At 51.9% G+C, this 13577-nt stretch overlaps 5 protein-coding genes across 5 annotated transcripts; 1 reads left to right on the forward strand and 4 right to left on the reverse strand.

Moving 5' to 3' along the window:
* Positions 1–444: 444 nt before the first annotated feature.
* B0H18DRAFT_1125420 (NAD-P-binding protein) lies at positions 445–1701 on the reverse strand (the record flags this gene model as incomplete). The annotated part of the gene is made up of 4 exons (XM_048035015.1): positions 445–996; positions 1050–1202; positions 1263–1447; positions 1506–1701. 4 exons carry the CDS (start codon positions 1699–1701, stop codon positions 445–447), a joined length of 1086 nt encoding a protein of 361 aa, XP_047886667.1.
* A 1139-nt stretch (positions 1702–2840) lies between these two features.
* On the reverse strand, positions 2841–4129 carry B0H18DRAFT_1044608 (uncharacterized protein; the record flags this gene model as incomplete). Its single annotated transcript, XM_048030731.1, has 8 exons — positions 4058–4129; positions 3960–3994; positions 3760–3907; positions 3561–3622; positions 3396–3493; positions 3243–3337; positions 2963–3105; positions 2841–2904 (listed from the first exon to the last, which is right to left on the reverse strand). Coding segments are annotated over exons 1-8 (689 nt in total), but the record flags the coding sequence as incomplete, so codon positions are not given.
* A 1547-nt stretch (positions 4130–5676) lies between these two features.
* Positions 5677–6386, reverse strand: B0H18DRAFT_1044615 (uncharacterized protein; the record flags this gene model as incomplete). The annotated part of the gene is made up of 1 exon (XM_048030732.1): positions 5677–6386. A coding segment is annotated over one exon (582 nt), but the record flags the coding sequence as incomplete, so codon positions are not given.
* A 1144-nt stretch (positions 6387–7530) lies between these two features.
* On the reverse strand, positions 7531–10364 carry B0H18DRAFT_1044628 (uncharacterized protein). The gene is made up of 13 exons (XM_048030733.1): positions 9925–10364; positions 9832–9866; positions 9593–9767; positions 9432–9493; positions 9277–9374; positions 9144–9226; positions 9120–9121; positions 9001–9029; positions 8224–8338; positions 8151–8166; positions 8052–8100; positions 7961–7995; positions 7531–7905 (listed from the first exon to the last, which is right to left on the reverse strand). Exons 1-13 carry the CDS (start codon positions 9960–9962, stop codon positions 7683–7685), a joined length of 960 nt encoding a protein of 319 aa, XP_047886670.1. The 5' UTR covers positions 9963–10364; the 3' UTR covers positions 7531–7682.
* Positions 10365–11994: 1630 nt separating this feature from the next.
* Positions 11995–13561, forward strand: B0H18DRAFT_1044635 (uncharacterized protein). Its single transcript, XM_048030734.1, has 8 exons — positions 11995–12117; positions 12169–12266; positions 12323–12417; positions 12531–12676; positions 12732–12747; positions 12801–12849; positions 12905–12936; positions 12995–13561. The coding sequence occupies exons 1-8, from the start codon at positions 12027–12029 to the stop codon at positions 13287–13289; spliced, it is 822 nt and encodes a 273-aa protein (XP_047886671.1). The 5' UTR covers positions 11995–12026; the 3' UTR covers positions 13290–13561.
* Positions 13562–13577: the final 16 nt, after the last annotated feature.

Raw genomic sequence — 13577 nt, forward strand, 5'->3', positions numbered from 1 at the left:
CGCACCTTCGCTCACATGTCCTTCCAGTAGGCCGCACTACTCCTCTTTCCACATTCGATTCTCAAGTATTGATCTTCCGCAGCCGCTAATAGGCTCGTGGAATACATCATGCGCGATGCTGCTGCTCCCGTCTCTGTGTCAGTTACATGCTGATTTCAGACAAGAGTCGGCGACGATCATGATCGCCGTACACAATACTGTACGTATGCTGGGTAGACATGATTTTGTCGGGCAAGAGAGAGAAGTGGACGTACTATAGCCCATCAAATGCCCGTTGAGGAACTCTTCTACTGAACACGGGTCCGGCCAACGGGACAGATACTCAACGTAAGCGCTGATGCCGTACTTAGACCCAAGCCCCTCTGAAAAGTGGTTCAATCCGGATAGTCAGTCGACTCACGGTCTCTTGGTCAACCTATATAAGCACGCTCAAGCACGCTCAAGTCACAATGTAGCAACGTATTCAAAGTTCATCCACGGAGCCTTCTTATCCTCGGCGTTCTTCAGGAAAGATACCTTCGCCCACAGATCCTTCCCATACCCCTCTTTCCGCATCCAACTCTCAAGGGTGTGTCCCTTCGGATTGACCTTCCGCAGCAACTCGTAGTCCCTGCTGATAGTGACGTCCCGCCAGTTCGCCCACCACGCACGGAAGTTCTCCTTCCACGTGATCGACCCGTCCCTCGTCCGCCCGCGCTCGTTCGCGAGCGGGACGTCGACGCCGTCGAGGATCCTCACCCAGTCGTCGTAGGACTGGTATAGCACCTCCGCGCGCTTGCCCGTCACCTTCTCGAACGTCGTGCGGAGGTACTCCCAGTCGACCTTGTCGCTGGAGATCTGCAGGTCGTGCCCGGACGTCGCCTCGCGGTGGTCGAACGTGTACCGGGCGAAGAAGCCGAAGTCGTCCAGGGCGATCATGTTGACGTGCCCCTTTCCGATGGGCGTGACGAATACGACGGTCCCGTCCTCGCGCTGCTTGACTGGGCCGAACATCGCCTGGGCAAGTCCGTCAGCACTGAAGCTTGTGTAACAAGAAGTGTCAAACTTACGTGCTGCAGCATCTCCATGTACGGCCCGGACGTGATGAGCGTCCAGGACATGTCTGTGTCGCTCACGACAGACGGCTGGGCCTGCATGAAGTCGCCAACGATCCCCTTCCCATCGGAGTGCTCACACCTATACTTCGGATCGAAGTTCGTGATCTGTTAGACGCTCTCAAGTAAGCTTCGTGTCGAGGCGTGGGTAGCACAATGAGACCGTACCCTCGAGAAATAGTCTAAGTTGCTCCAGACGTAGTGTTTGATCTTCGCGTATCGCGCCAGTTCGTATATATGAATGCCGCACCAGACTTCCTTCGCCTGCCCGACGGTGAATCCGTCCGTGTTGACGAAGGCACCGTAGCACCCCTTCAGAGCCTCAGCGACAGAATCGAAATCGTCGAAGGCTCCTGTGCGGCTGATCAGCGACTCACTATCAAGAAGCATAGATGAATCACTGGATCCGACCTTTGAAGAGCTCGACTCCCTTTGAGGCGAGCTCCTGGGCTCGCTTGCTTTGTGGGTCGCGGGTAAGTACCCGTACGCAGTACGGCGATGGAGATCCATCTTCAGCGGGCGCGAGCAACTTGTCGACGATGGCGAGCCCCTGCGCCCCGGTGCCACCAATGACGAGAATGACTTTCGTGCTCGAGTATGCAGCCATAGCGTGTCGTCGGATGATCGCAATTGATTCGAACCTGTTATAGCGTGGTTTTATATCTCCTCGATGGCTGGCGCACCACTAACACCCCTAGTAGACACGCTGGGTCAGCGCGAAACATGTGGGGAGTCCCGACTTCATCGGAGATGACGAAGCAAAGAGCGATATTACTGTGGAAAGGACCCCGGGGGCTACGCGAGATGCAAACAGTCAGTCATTGTGCGCGCTCTGGGACCGAATAAACAATCTGGGAGCACAACGGTTCAGTCTATCGTCACGTTGAACAACCATTCACCTACCGCTAGTCCACCGCGTCGAACAAGAAACGATTTCTTCACCCTATGCTAGCAGGTCAAGGACGACTTCGAAGTGTTGAACGTTGAACACTGACGCATAGACGGACCTAAGTAGGCTGAGTGGACTATGCCCGGGAGGTTCGGCCATCTGTCCGAGCCCATGACGTTTATTGTCAGTTCGTAAGTGACCCGTGGGGCATCGCGCCGAGCCACAGGGCTTAAAGCAGAAGTAATAAATACTTTCGGCATTGATCTTGAAGCGGCAACAGACAGACCCCACACCTTGCCCACACCCGTACCGTATAAAATTCAGAATGTGCATATAGAGCGAAGAGGATGCAGGAGCTACCCATTCTACCGTTGCTCTTCCTGAATATCCATATCGCCATAGACATTCGCCTGATCTGTATCGTCGGCGTCATTGCCTAGATCGTACCTCGCGTCCATTTCGTATTCTTCGGTGTCACCGCGGGTAGCGTGTGCAGCCGCCGCCGCACCAGGTCGGGGTTCGAAGGCGATGCTCGATACGTGGGTGAGGTCACCTAGTATATGGGAAATAGTGAAGCCTGATTCGTCCGGATTGACATCTCTGATAGAGGCTTGCCGGAGGTTGAGCAGGAGCCGTGACAGTAAGACTATCTGCATCCTTTGAGATCCGCAATGAGTGTAAGGGACTCCGTTAGGAAGGAAGGGAATGCGCACGATTGGGACAATGTGCTGAAGAAAAGCATATCCTGATGTAAGGATGATGAGGATGTAAATCCATGACGGATAGCCACATGATCGCACCGTAAGATACAACAGTACACAGTTGACGAGGCGCAGAAGCAGCATTGCTCTGGCAACGAAGTAGATAAGGATATAGCATGTGTAGATGGGCAGAGTAGGACGTGCATGAAATAGACAGTGCCTAGGAGCAACTCAATATCAGCCGTTCGGTGAAGAAGTAGAATATGAATTTCCCGCACCGTCTCGAAGAAGAAACCATGAGATACTGAACGACCTTGGGTTGACTCGAGCCTGTCCCTTTCCAGGCCGTCGTACAAGAAATAGCATCCTTGACCAAGTGAGACCGACGACAATAGCTTGCGAGAGTATATTGAAAATCAAACTAACAAGCCCCACAGGCCCCACTACGACGGAAGGTCAGCAAGCCTGCTTGAGATGGAGTCGATTTTTTACAAGAGGTCACCTCTTCCACGCATACAATCAATGAAGGTATGTGATCGTCTAGTGGCAAATACTCACTTTTCAGCCGTGCTGCCTGCGAAGTGGATAATGATATAGCAGCTCCAGGTACCATCGATGTCGACTGACTGATATCGATTTTTCGCTGTGGCGTACTGCAGGTGTATGTCAGTCCGTCACCCTCCAACTTGAAGTCCGTCAAATTCTGCCTACCGCATCGAAGGTTACCACGAATATGCTAGTCGCGAACACTATTGCAGCCCACACCAAGCTACGGTTGCTGACTGCGTATGCACGAATTGCCGAAATCACTGATGACGTCAGTAGTACGATTTCAGCATATAAGGCGAACACGGAGTCTTGGGAAAACAGACTGACCTGCGTCCAGTATATTCGGGAGCAGACTGAATACTGCGGAGCTGACGTAGGTATCGCGGCAACTGCACATCATATAAGTCATGGAGATGACGGTCCAATGAATGGCCATGAGTGACTGACTCTTCCAAAGTCTATGGAACATAGTCAAAGAGTAGTACAAATATGCAGAAGAATGTAGTGACGTACCGGTAAGTCGCACAAAATGTACACCGACTGGGTAATTGACATGCCAATCGTGGTGAATCGTATCAAGGCCATGAGCGTGGTCATCCCAGACGGTGCACGCTGCGGCCACAAGAGAGTCATGTCGCTGCCCAAAGTAAGCAGATAATCATAGATGGGGAATACTGCGATCGCATTGAGCGATCTATAGCAAAACTACTTCACTTTCAGACAGACCTGTGCACGCAATACCGACATAACCCTGTACTAAGCTGTACATGATAAAGCGAGCTCAGTAACGGTCTCAGGATAGAACAGTGAGATATAGCACCGACCCAACCTGTACATTGGCGATCGCTTCGGCCGTGGATGCAGACATGGAAGAATTGGTGTCCCTCTAGAGAATGACAAAGTAGTCACAAACCGGATGGCGATTGACCGGAGGTATTCTCAGTAACGACCTTTTATGCCCTTCATTGAGTCCTAAAAGCGGCGCGCAGCATACGATGTGTCTTAAGTTCACACAAAAATTGTTAGAGAACCGCAGCCTGGAGTATACAGACACGTACTCAAACACAGCCTGAAATGACACCCGAGTCAATTGAGTGCGTATCAATTACGGCTCCTACCAGTTCGATCACTGGCGGTCCACCATCAATCAGGTTACCAGCAGTCGAATCATATCCGCACCTTCATAGTACATGAATACAAGATATGCCGTGAGAATACGATAGCCAGGGAAGCTGTTGTGTGGATGGGCGCATATTCAGAGGTAGCGCTACGGGCACTGCAGCTCAATAACACTTACGCATTCAGGCAGCATGGGTGTTCATATTGGCGACGGGAAGAACCACCGCATGCATTGCCTCGCATGAGGCTGGCAGGCGCCTGCCACATTTGCCGTACAGCGACCCATGTTTACAGTCGGATCTCTACCACAGTACTTAGGATGTAAGCGACCGATTGCATGGATGATTGAATGACACATACCTCCTCCGACTTCCGTCCACACGCTTCAGGATGTATGAACAGCGCCTTCAACCACCATTGACGCCAACAACGGTCGACTTGCATACGAGAAATGACACGGACACCGACAAATTGAAGACACACCGTATAGGTACCGCCTGGAGGGAATATTGAGTTGTGAGTTTCTTGGGCACATGGTGCATTACTTCCGTAGCTACCTGGCCAAGCCAACTGCAGGTAGAAGCTGTCAGTCCACAAAATCGATGACATATTCGTTTGTATGCATGTACGTATTGCCTAGCAAAGTATGCACGGAGTTTTCATCAGGAGATGAAAATGAGGTGCTTACGGTCCGACGGATTCGCGCGTATCGCGGTCCAGACTCCAGAGCCGTCCATATTCAACAAGACATGGTTTACCGGATATCCCCGCAGTTGGCTCCATCGCGCAATTCGCGTCCTGACCATAGCTTGTAAGAATACCCCTCCGGCTCTGACACTGGGATCTTCCTGCTACTGAGTTTAGAGGCAGGTTCGTTCAAAGTCGTTGCACGTTTTGTCGTCCACTCAGTGCTGATTAACTCGCCATAACCAAGCTTGCTGAGACCGCGCGTGGTCCAACAGCCACTGAGGTTTCTCCCAAGCTGAACAATCATCAAATAGCTGAATGTGTGAACTCAAGAAAGGGCGTACCACAGTTGAACGTTGAACGTTGGTTGATCCGTGACGTTGCCAAGACGTTGCACTCGGGAAGTCGGATTTCCGAGTCGATCGAAGTTGCCCAAACGACATTCAGCTGCACACGAGTAGCGAGAGCTCCGCCCGTCACAATTGCTACTCGCTGGAAGCCAAATGCACTGGAATTTGGATGAGATGTCGAGGTACGCGTTCCCAAGTGCAGGCTGGCTCGAGGAGCTCCGGCAAAGGCCGACCAACTCAATACCGCCGATGGCGCCCGTGCGTGTTGTGGGTCGGTGGCTGGACCCCCTCCTCCTCCTCCTCCTCCTCCTCCTCAGTCAGTCGGTCGAGTCGACTTACATAAGTAATCTCTTCGTTGCCTCTTCCCGCACTACAATATGCCGCATACACTTTACACAACTTGTACACCAGATCGTCAACGCTCCGACTCTCTGCTCTTCAACATGTTCGACTGGTGATTAAGCAACCACGACACTGCGAGGAGAAACCACCCGAACGCCCCTGCCTTAGCTGCATGGCTCACGTCCAACATGTCCGCTCGCTCGCTCGCACTCCTATGGTGCTTCAGTATGGCGACTCCCAGAGGGCCACTGGCTGCCCCGACCGCAGTGTAGAAAGCGAGGGATCCGAGGTCTTTTCGTATGGATGTCGACATGTTCATCATGTTTGCGAAGGTTTTGACCTTCCTGGCAAGGGTCGCGAGGAGCAGAGCCATGAGGATGACGGTCCAAATTGCGACACCAAGTACGCCGCTGCCGACCGCGCCGATCTGCATCGTAGACCGAATGTTGGTGGCATAACTCGGGTCTCCCGGATGGGTCGCGCGCAAGACGGCTTGTCCGAGCGTGAGGGCGAGAAACCCGCTGAACGCGTACGTGCCCACTCCGGGAATTGTCATGGATAGCCATAGTCCAACCACGGCGGAGACCCTCTCTGCGCTACTCAGGTCTTCGTGGTCCAGGCGGGTCAGGACTCGGCAGAGTTGATTGTGCTTGTGGTGAGCTTCTACGTCTTCTTGTGTCTCCACGGTTTCTGCAGATCCTGGTCTGTTTGCTTGTGTGGCGGACGGAGGTTGCACCTGCAGATTCGTGTTCATGTTGCCAGGCAAGAAAGAAATTGCTGCAGTAGCGATGTTAGAAAGCAGCAGCGACGAACGCTCACTATCATGACTTACCTTCTTATTTCTCGCTTTCGGAGGAACAGCCGCCTTCTCTAGGAATGTTTTTGACAGTCTGGTACAAGAATCAAGTGTACGTTCATCGCACCGCCGATTCACCCACTGTCGTGTCAGCCACCTTCGTGCAAGCCTCATCAAGGGGATGTGACTCATACGTCGGACGCCCATCGCCATCAAGTGCCAGTGTCAGCCGCTGCACACATGAGGTGCGCACTCCGAAAGATTCGTACATTGCTCTCCTCTTTCTCTTCGCCTCCCAGTCAGGAGAATGCTTCAGTCTGCCACATCGAGTTTGCTCGCACTAACCAGGTTCATCATGTGCTCAGCTTCCCAGTCGTGTGTTATACAAGATTCAAACCAGAATTTACACCATCCGCCTTCGATTTCCTACTATGCTGTACAAACCGTCTGAACCCCCTCGACGTCATTGATGCAGGGGACTTCCTGTATAAGTTGGGCGTCTAATTCAATTCCCTGGCCCGCTGTCTGCCCGAGTTGAAGTCGATACTCGTTAATTCGGACGGGATCTCGGATCAAAAATACGGCGAGCTCGCCGATGTGAGGTTGACGTCACGATGTGCGGCTTCGCGCAAGTTGATGAGGAGCGCGACATGAGGATCAGGGTGAACCTGCCGTGGTTGATGGGACCGGTCAGTTGCTTCGAGCGAGGCAGCAGCTTACGGAAGGATGATCCTGGCGATGAAATTGTCGAGCCCCTACATAGGTGTTGATCGTGAGTGTCTGCGAGGTGTGCATGTGAGAGCCTAGGAAACACGCGACGGACATCAAAGTAGAACAAGAAGATGAAGTGAACAGTAGCATGTTGAATCGACACTTACCCACGCGGCCACGGTCGCCTTCGAAGCAATAATGCTGCCCTTCGGAATGATATTAGACAGGTAATCATTACCGGGCTCAAGCATCGTCTCTATATGTATTCCACAACCTGATTTTGGCACTTACTGTCGATTAACATTACTCGGGGAGACGACTAGAGACGCCACCGGCGAACAATGACCCCAGTCGAGGATAAGTTCCTGGTCGCTGAAAACAACGCACTTGCATACTCCGCGTGACGCAACATATAGCTACAGTTGACGATCGTTCGTTGGCAACTCATACTTCCCTGAGCCTGTGTATCATCTCGATTTCGTCCGCGCCCTCATCGCGAAAGCATTCCTCCGGTATTTCCACAGCTGGATCGAAGAAGACGGTGGATATCTCGAATGGCGTCTCTATCTCGAAGGAGGATGTTGACAAAGTCGTACGATCCATGTCTCTGCGGTACGCGACTTCGCGGAGATTGATCAGGAGCCGGGATATGAGGATCAGCGAGAACCTGCGGGTCAGTAGTCAATATGCGCCTATTTGGCGGGGGTATGCGCGGAGCTCACGGGAGAATGATGCTGTGAATAAAGTCGACTTCGTCCTGTGCGTCTCCCATGAGCATTTGAAAGAGCGCAGAGAGAAAGGAGAAGGACGAACGTCGAAGTACACGAGGCAGATGTCGACAATGTTGAGTACCAACATGAGGCTGTCGGAGATGATCAACGCGGATATCCTCCGTGTGGGTCCTGTACTTACATGAAATATATAGTTCCTGATTAACACCTATGTCAGAAGGCGAGTATACATGTAAGTGGTGAGATTTTCGTACCATCTCTTAGGAGATACCATATCAACGATTGCCTGTACGAGCGCGGTCGTACGTGGGTCTTCATTAGTCCGTATGTCTCGACCCAGATGGTAGTGACGACGATGATATCACAAGTAGGGGAGCTCAGACTGAACGGGCAAGGGTACGGGTACGGGCAAGGGCACGTCACGGGACGGTCCGGCCGCACGGCGACTGTAGGGTTAGCCACAATTAGCGTAGATGCTGCCACCGTTAACCCTAGCCTAGTTCTTCGAGCTTCTACGCCACTGCTCTTTGTTACAGACAGTATTTCGATAGTACAATCAGTATGGTTCCCAGTCACAGGCTAACAAAGAGAAAAATCATTTTGATGACAATCAACATGGCTCGTAAATAATGTACGCACGATGCACCTAATATAGCCTACTACAGCTGAACTCGAGTGCGGGAAAGTGCCAGCGCCTGCCGAAAGCGGAATATACTAATCGGGTAACATAACATTTCCGAAAGCAGAAACACGTACTCTCCTACTTAGGTATATGTTTTCGAAGTATTAGAGGATGTTGCGATGACGATCCAGCTGCCTCCTATGATGCTACCTAAACGGATGTACGTGCTCTATATACCTTGTCGGGACCAAAGTATTGTTCAATTACCGCTGCACAAACAGGCACAAATCCTAACGTTACGTGGCAGCCCCTACTGCTAACCCTACGGTTGCCGCGCGGCCGGACCGTCCCCGTGACCTACCCTTGCCCGTACCCGTACCCTTGCCCGTTCAGTCTGAGCTCCCCTAGTGATGGTACATAGACGAGACAGGAGAGCAACTGAATGCCAGATATATTAGTATGCTGCTGGTCTGACAGGGAAGAGATAACAACAGCTGTCGGACAGGGTTCATGAGCAGGAGAGTCGCAAGCCGCCACATATGCCATACATACATGAACCCCTCTCTGCTGGTTGTCATTGTATGGTATGAGCATATTCCGTCCGTGAGGTAGATCGAGGCTTGGCTTGCAGCATACTGTAAGCACGATAAGCACAGGAGGTTCGACTCGCGATTTAGACACAAACCACGTTGACACCGACGGGTGCCGCACCGACAATGAGTGTGAAAGCTGCAGCCAGCCATCGATGGCCGTTTACAGCATAGACTCGCATGGCTGAGACCACTGGAGGCGGAGCTTCATGACGAGTTGTTGGCAATGGTGATTCATCATGCTGCTCACCCGCGATCATCGCCAAACTGGTGAACTGGATAAACATGGAGAATATTATCGATGCCATGCAGCTGCATGATGCTCGTTCAAGGTCGGATGGAAAAGCGACTATTAGCCTACCTGCTGAGCTACAAAGGATCTGAGTCGTGTGCTTCGTGGCGCGTAGTGACTGATTGAGACGTACATTCGTGATTTCTGCAGACGCCATCGTGGCTAGGCCAAAAAGTGCTGTCGCCAGCATCAAGAAGCGTACGAGGAAAAACACAATTGAGGCAGGCCATTTTCTGACCCAGAACAGTGAGATTTCGCTGTCTGACGTGGTAATGTATTCATATAGCAGGAGCGCTGCAGGGATTGTCCACGAGTCTATCACTTGCACATCGTACGTCCGCTCAGCTGTAGCACGAACCGTTGGATGCAACGTCGACACAAGACGACGTGAATCTAACCAATGACAATGTTTGTCAGAATCGAAACGGTGCGCATGCTGCAAGATACGTACGCCTCTTGTGCATAAATGGCAGCCTCTGCCATTGACATCGCAGCGGATAGTCAGGATCGACAGACGACTCGCTCAACGCGGCTTCATGTACCCAAGTAGGAAGGACCGTCGCTGCGAGTCTCCCGCATGTCTCACCAGGTCTCACCAGGTTGACCTGATCAGTGATGCACCCAGTGATACACTCTAGGAATGCTCCTCCTCTTTGGCTCCTCTTGCCGATCGTTTTGGCAGGCTAGGCTGAACGGGGTTCCATCGCCGGATAGATCTACTATAAGCCGTAGTGCGCCCTGGAGGCTGGAGATTGTGTCTACTTACTCGGGAGACCTGCGCGGGACTCTCAGTGAATAGTTACATGCCTCCTAGCCTTCTCCTCATGAACGTGCGGTGCATCGAGTCTCGATCATTTGACAAGTCACAGAATCATGGTCCGACGAGGGACTAGGCAAGAATTGATATTGAACGTTTGAACGTTGAACCATATGCATCACTGATCATGATTATATCATCGATCACTGTTAAATTTAGGTTTGATGGTATCCCGCGCGTCATCTTGAGCAGATCCATTCACTGGCAGAATCCATTCTCTGACACGGGCCGTAATGCACACAACTGTTCTCTAGTTATTGATTATTGGACCGACTGTGCTGCAGGGCTTGTCAATTAAAGAACAATGAATACGACGGGACGTTGATTTCACTCACGTAGCTCGCAATCATCACACGAACAGGGACACATCGTCCAAGTTCCCCCAATTGAAGGAACTTTGTCTCGACGGCGTCGACCCAGAGTAGGAGGATCCAGTCGCCACACGTCACTGCACGGCTACGACATCGAAATTCGGGACTGCCAGTGCTGGATTATCATTATACAAGTATAGAGATAAGTATGTTGTATTGGTAAGCATGCCCACGTTTTGATACGACGACGCAGGGGCATTGACACAGAAAAGTGGACATCGTCATGCCAGTTCCCTCTTGGCCGAGAGTCGAAGACGCAAACCCAGGAAGGCTGCTCACTCCGGCCGCTTGCCTTCCTCCTTTCAAATTCAGTTGATACTCATAGCTAACTGCACAACATGCCGCACGTCTCAGTCCCTTACATTTTGTGCGGATTGCAATGGTACGCGTGAATTGACTTACAACGGTGGGGCTGTCGAAAGAGGAAAGGTGTGTATGTATTCGATCAGCTCGCACGGTGTCAAACATACCTCAACGTATCCTCCGCCCGGTAATTCCTGCGAAGGCAAGGCTGGATACAAGCTGGATAGGCTGGAACATCAAGGCCCATAGCATCATGTCTGCGCGTATTGCCCGCTGTGTAGTTTCACTTGTGCTGCATTCCCGCGGTTCGTTTCCATCACCGGTCCGATGTTTCGTAGGATGCGACTGCGCTGCACGTGCTGTGGTAAGCGGGCTGAAGGCAGGACTTGACCTTTTACGGCATCCCTGATGCGGCTGGTGGGGGCCGTGGCGTTTTCCCCATCATGGGGAATGCCGTACATAACACATCCGTTGTTCGCCCTGACAGTCCTTCTCTCAGATCAGTTGGATTATAAGTCGACGCCATCCATAGCGCTGCGAGGATCTCCGGCCTCGAACGTTGGGTGCACCCAGCTTCGCCCATCCAGCCGACGGATGAACGCGACCACGCCCGGCGCACCCGCAGCAGAGCTTGCGCTGCTCGCGGCTGAGCTTCATACTGCGTATGTTCAAGTCCTCCAGACCGTCGATTGTATTCTAATTGGAATCATGACTAGGTTCGTTGCTAAGTGTCTCGCATCGGCAGCACTCGGCAAGCTATGAGCTCGTTTTGCCCGTCATAGGTTACTCATGCAGAGTTATGCATCCACAGCTCTCACTCTTTATGAGTACCTCCTCACTCTTTCAAACGAAGTCGCTCTCTTTTGGAACACCAAGCTATCCTCTGCTTCCGCCCTCATTCTCTTTCAAATCCGCCTTATCCTACTAGCCATCGCAGCGACGAGCATCGCAGGGAATTATGTGCCGGAAGCAACCGTGACCGTACGTAGCATCGCTATCACCAAAGGGTCTTCTGCTCAAGGTCTGACAGTTGACAGGGTGAGGCGAACAGTTCAAGTGCGCATGTCTCGTAATAATACGCCATTCACCAGCTGCAAGTCATACAGTATCTGGAATGCAACGCTCACTTTGCTCGGTTACACCATGATCGCAGGTAAAGGTGGCTTGTATGGGGGTTCTCGCTTGTAATGACGTTAGTTTCAAGTTATATCCGCTATTCGTGTCTTTGCCGTGACGGAGCGTAACTGGCTCCTCTCACTGTTGACCCTCACATTGGGTCTACTGCCAGTACTCATTAACATTGTGAGTATGTGTAATCCATCACGTTCATTCGCAATAGCTTACCACGGCCCCTGTAGTACTTATTAACTACCGCATACTACCTAGTCAAATCGGTGCCGACAACAACCGTTTGTGCTGTTCTGTCCACTATATCTCCCCACTCGGCGAATAAGTGAGTATCTCGTCACATACCGCTTTGCTGATGTTGAATGACGGTTAATTTCAGAGGTACCGTGGTCCTTCAACGAATTCATGTTTTATACTGACAAGTCAACTTAAAACCACAGTTGCTCTGGCCAGCCGTCTTGGTGTCATTCTTTCCGATATACTCGTCGTGTCCGCTACGTGGTTCAATCTGTTCCAATCGGCAAGATTCAGTGCAAAGAGCGGGTTTCTGACCAGCTCTGTCTCCTGGTATCTGCTGCGAGACGGTAAGTGGTCGAAACTCGTGCATGTAGTCCACGATCTCATTGTGGCACTTTACAGGCACACTGTACTTCTCGTGCGTTCAGTCACATGGCCGAGTCTGCCGGTATATCTGATATGCCTCTGCAGTGTGATTCTCGTCCTCAACCTCATCGACATCCTCCTTTGGTGGTTCGATGTACGTGACTTTACCGTCACTCATCATTCTTGCGGGCTGACCGTATTCTTACCAGCGAATACAATTCTTCACAAGCTTGATCTTCCCGTCCGTGGCTTCATTGCATCGCGCCCTGTTGACATTGCGACTGACGTGGATCCCTCAGTCTATCCCTCATCTTGCTGTCGCGGCTACTCATCAATCTTCGTCAGGTGGCATACTCCGACGCCGCCATCCGGTCACTGAGTACTTCCGGTCACAGCACGGGAGCGGACCTCCCTACTCAGATGTCAGACGTCTTCTTCGTGCCTCGCACCACATCCGGCATGGACACGGACGAATCTCCGACTCTGGAGACCTTCGAAGATGAAGAGGACGTCGAGATGGCAGAAGTTGCAATTGGCGACGACGACGAACGCCCGATTGGTGTCGGGAATCTGGAGGCGGATGCACTCAAATAGCAAGCGGGGTCGCACACGCGCACGAATCTCTACATGCGTACGGACTGCTCAAGATGTATTCGGGTATCAACTGCGGCTACGTAGCCCCAACGGATTCAAACGTCGGAGCCACGTTGTCTACCTTGAAGTCTCGAGTTCGAGAGGGGCTTTCCTACGGGAGTCATTCTGTACAGTAGCCACCCACTGGCAAGCATTCGGTCGTATGTACATGGTACAGTTGGCGTGCGGCGCAGACATCCCCTTTCGAAGTCATATGCAGCGATTTCCTTAAATCTCGTCTGAGTGTGA

Source organism: Fomitopsis serialis (genome assembly GCF_022376445.1).
Source record: "Fomitopsis serialis strain Sig1Antser10 chromosome Unknown B0H18scaffold_154, whole genome shotgun sequence".
NCBI lineage: Eukaryota > Fungi > Basidiomycota > Agaricomycetes > Polyporales > Fomitopsidaceae > Fomitopsis > Fomitopsis serialis.

What these genes read in the sequence shown, in the direction of transcription:
- B0H18DRAFT_1044628 (XM_048030733.1), bottom strand. Translation starts at nt 9,962, where the DNA reads ATGTCAATGGCAGAGGCTGCCATTTATGCACAAGAGGC. An exon ending in GCCATTTATGCACAAGAGGC is followed by an intron (nt 9,867 to 9,924) that starts GTACGTATCTTG and finishes GTCATTGGTTAG; the next exon opens with ATTCACGTCGTCTTGTGTCG. An exon ending in TGTCGACGTTGCATCCAACG is followed by an intron (nt 9,768 to 9,831) that starts GTTCGTGCTACA and finishes CAATCCCTGCAG; the next exon opens with CGCTCCTGCTATATGAATAC.
- B0H18DRAFT_1044635 (XM_048030734.1), top strand. Translation starts at nt 12,027, where the DNA reads ATGTCTCGTAATAATACGCCATTCACCAGCTGCAAGTCATACAGTATC. An exon ending in TCTCCCCACTCGGCGAATAA is followed by an intron (nt 12,418 to 12,530) that starts GTGAGTATCTCG and finishes ACTTAAAACCAC; the next exon opens with AGTTGCTCTGGCCAGCCGTC. An exon ending in TTCACAAGCTTGATCTTCCC is followed by an intron (nt 12,937 to 12,994) that starts GTCCGTGGCTTC and finishes TGGATCCCTCAG; the next exon opens with TCTATCCCTCATCTTGCTGT.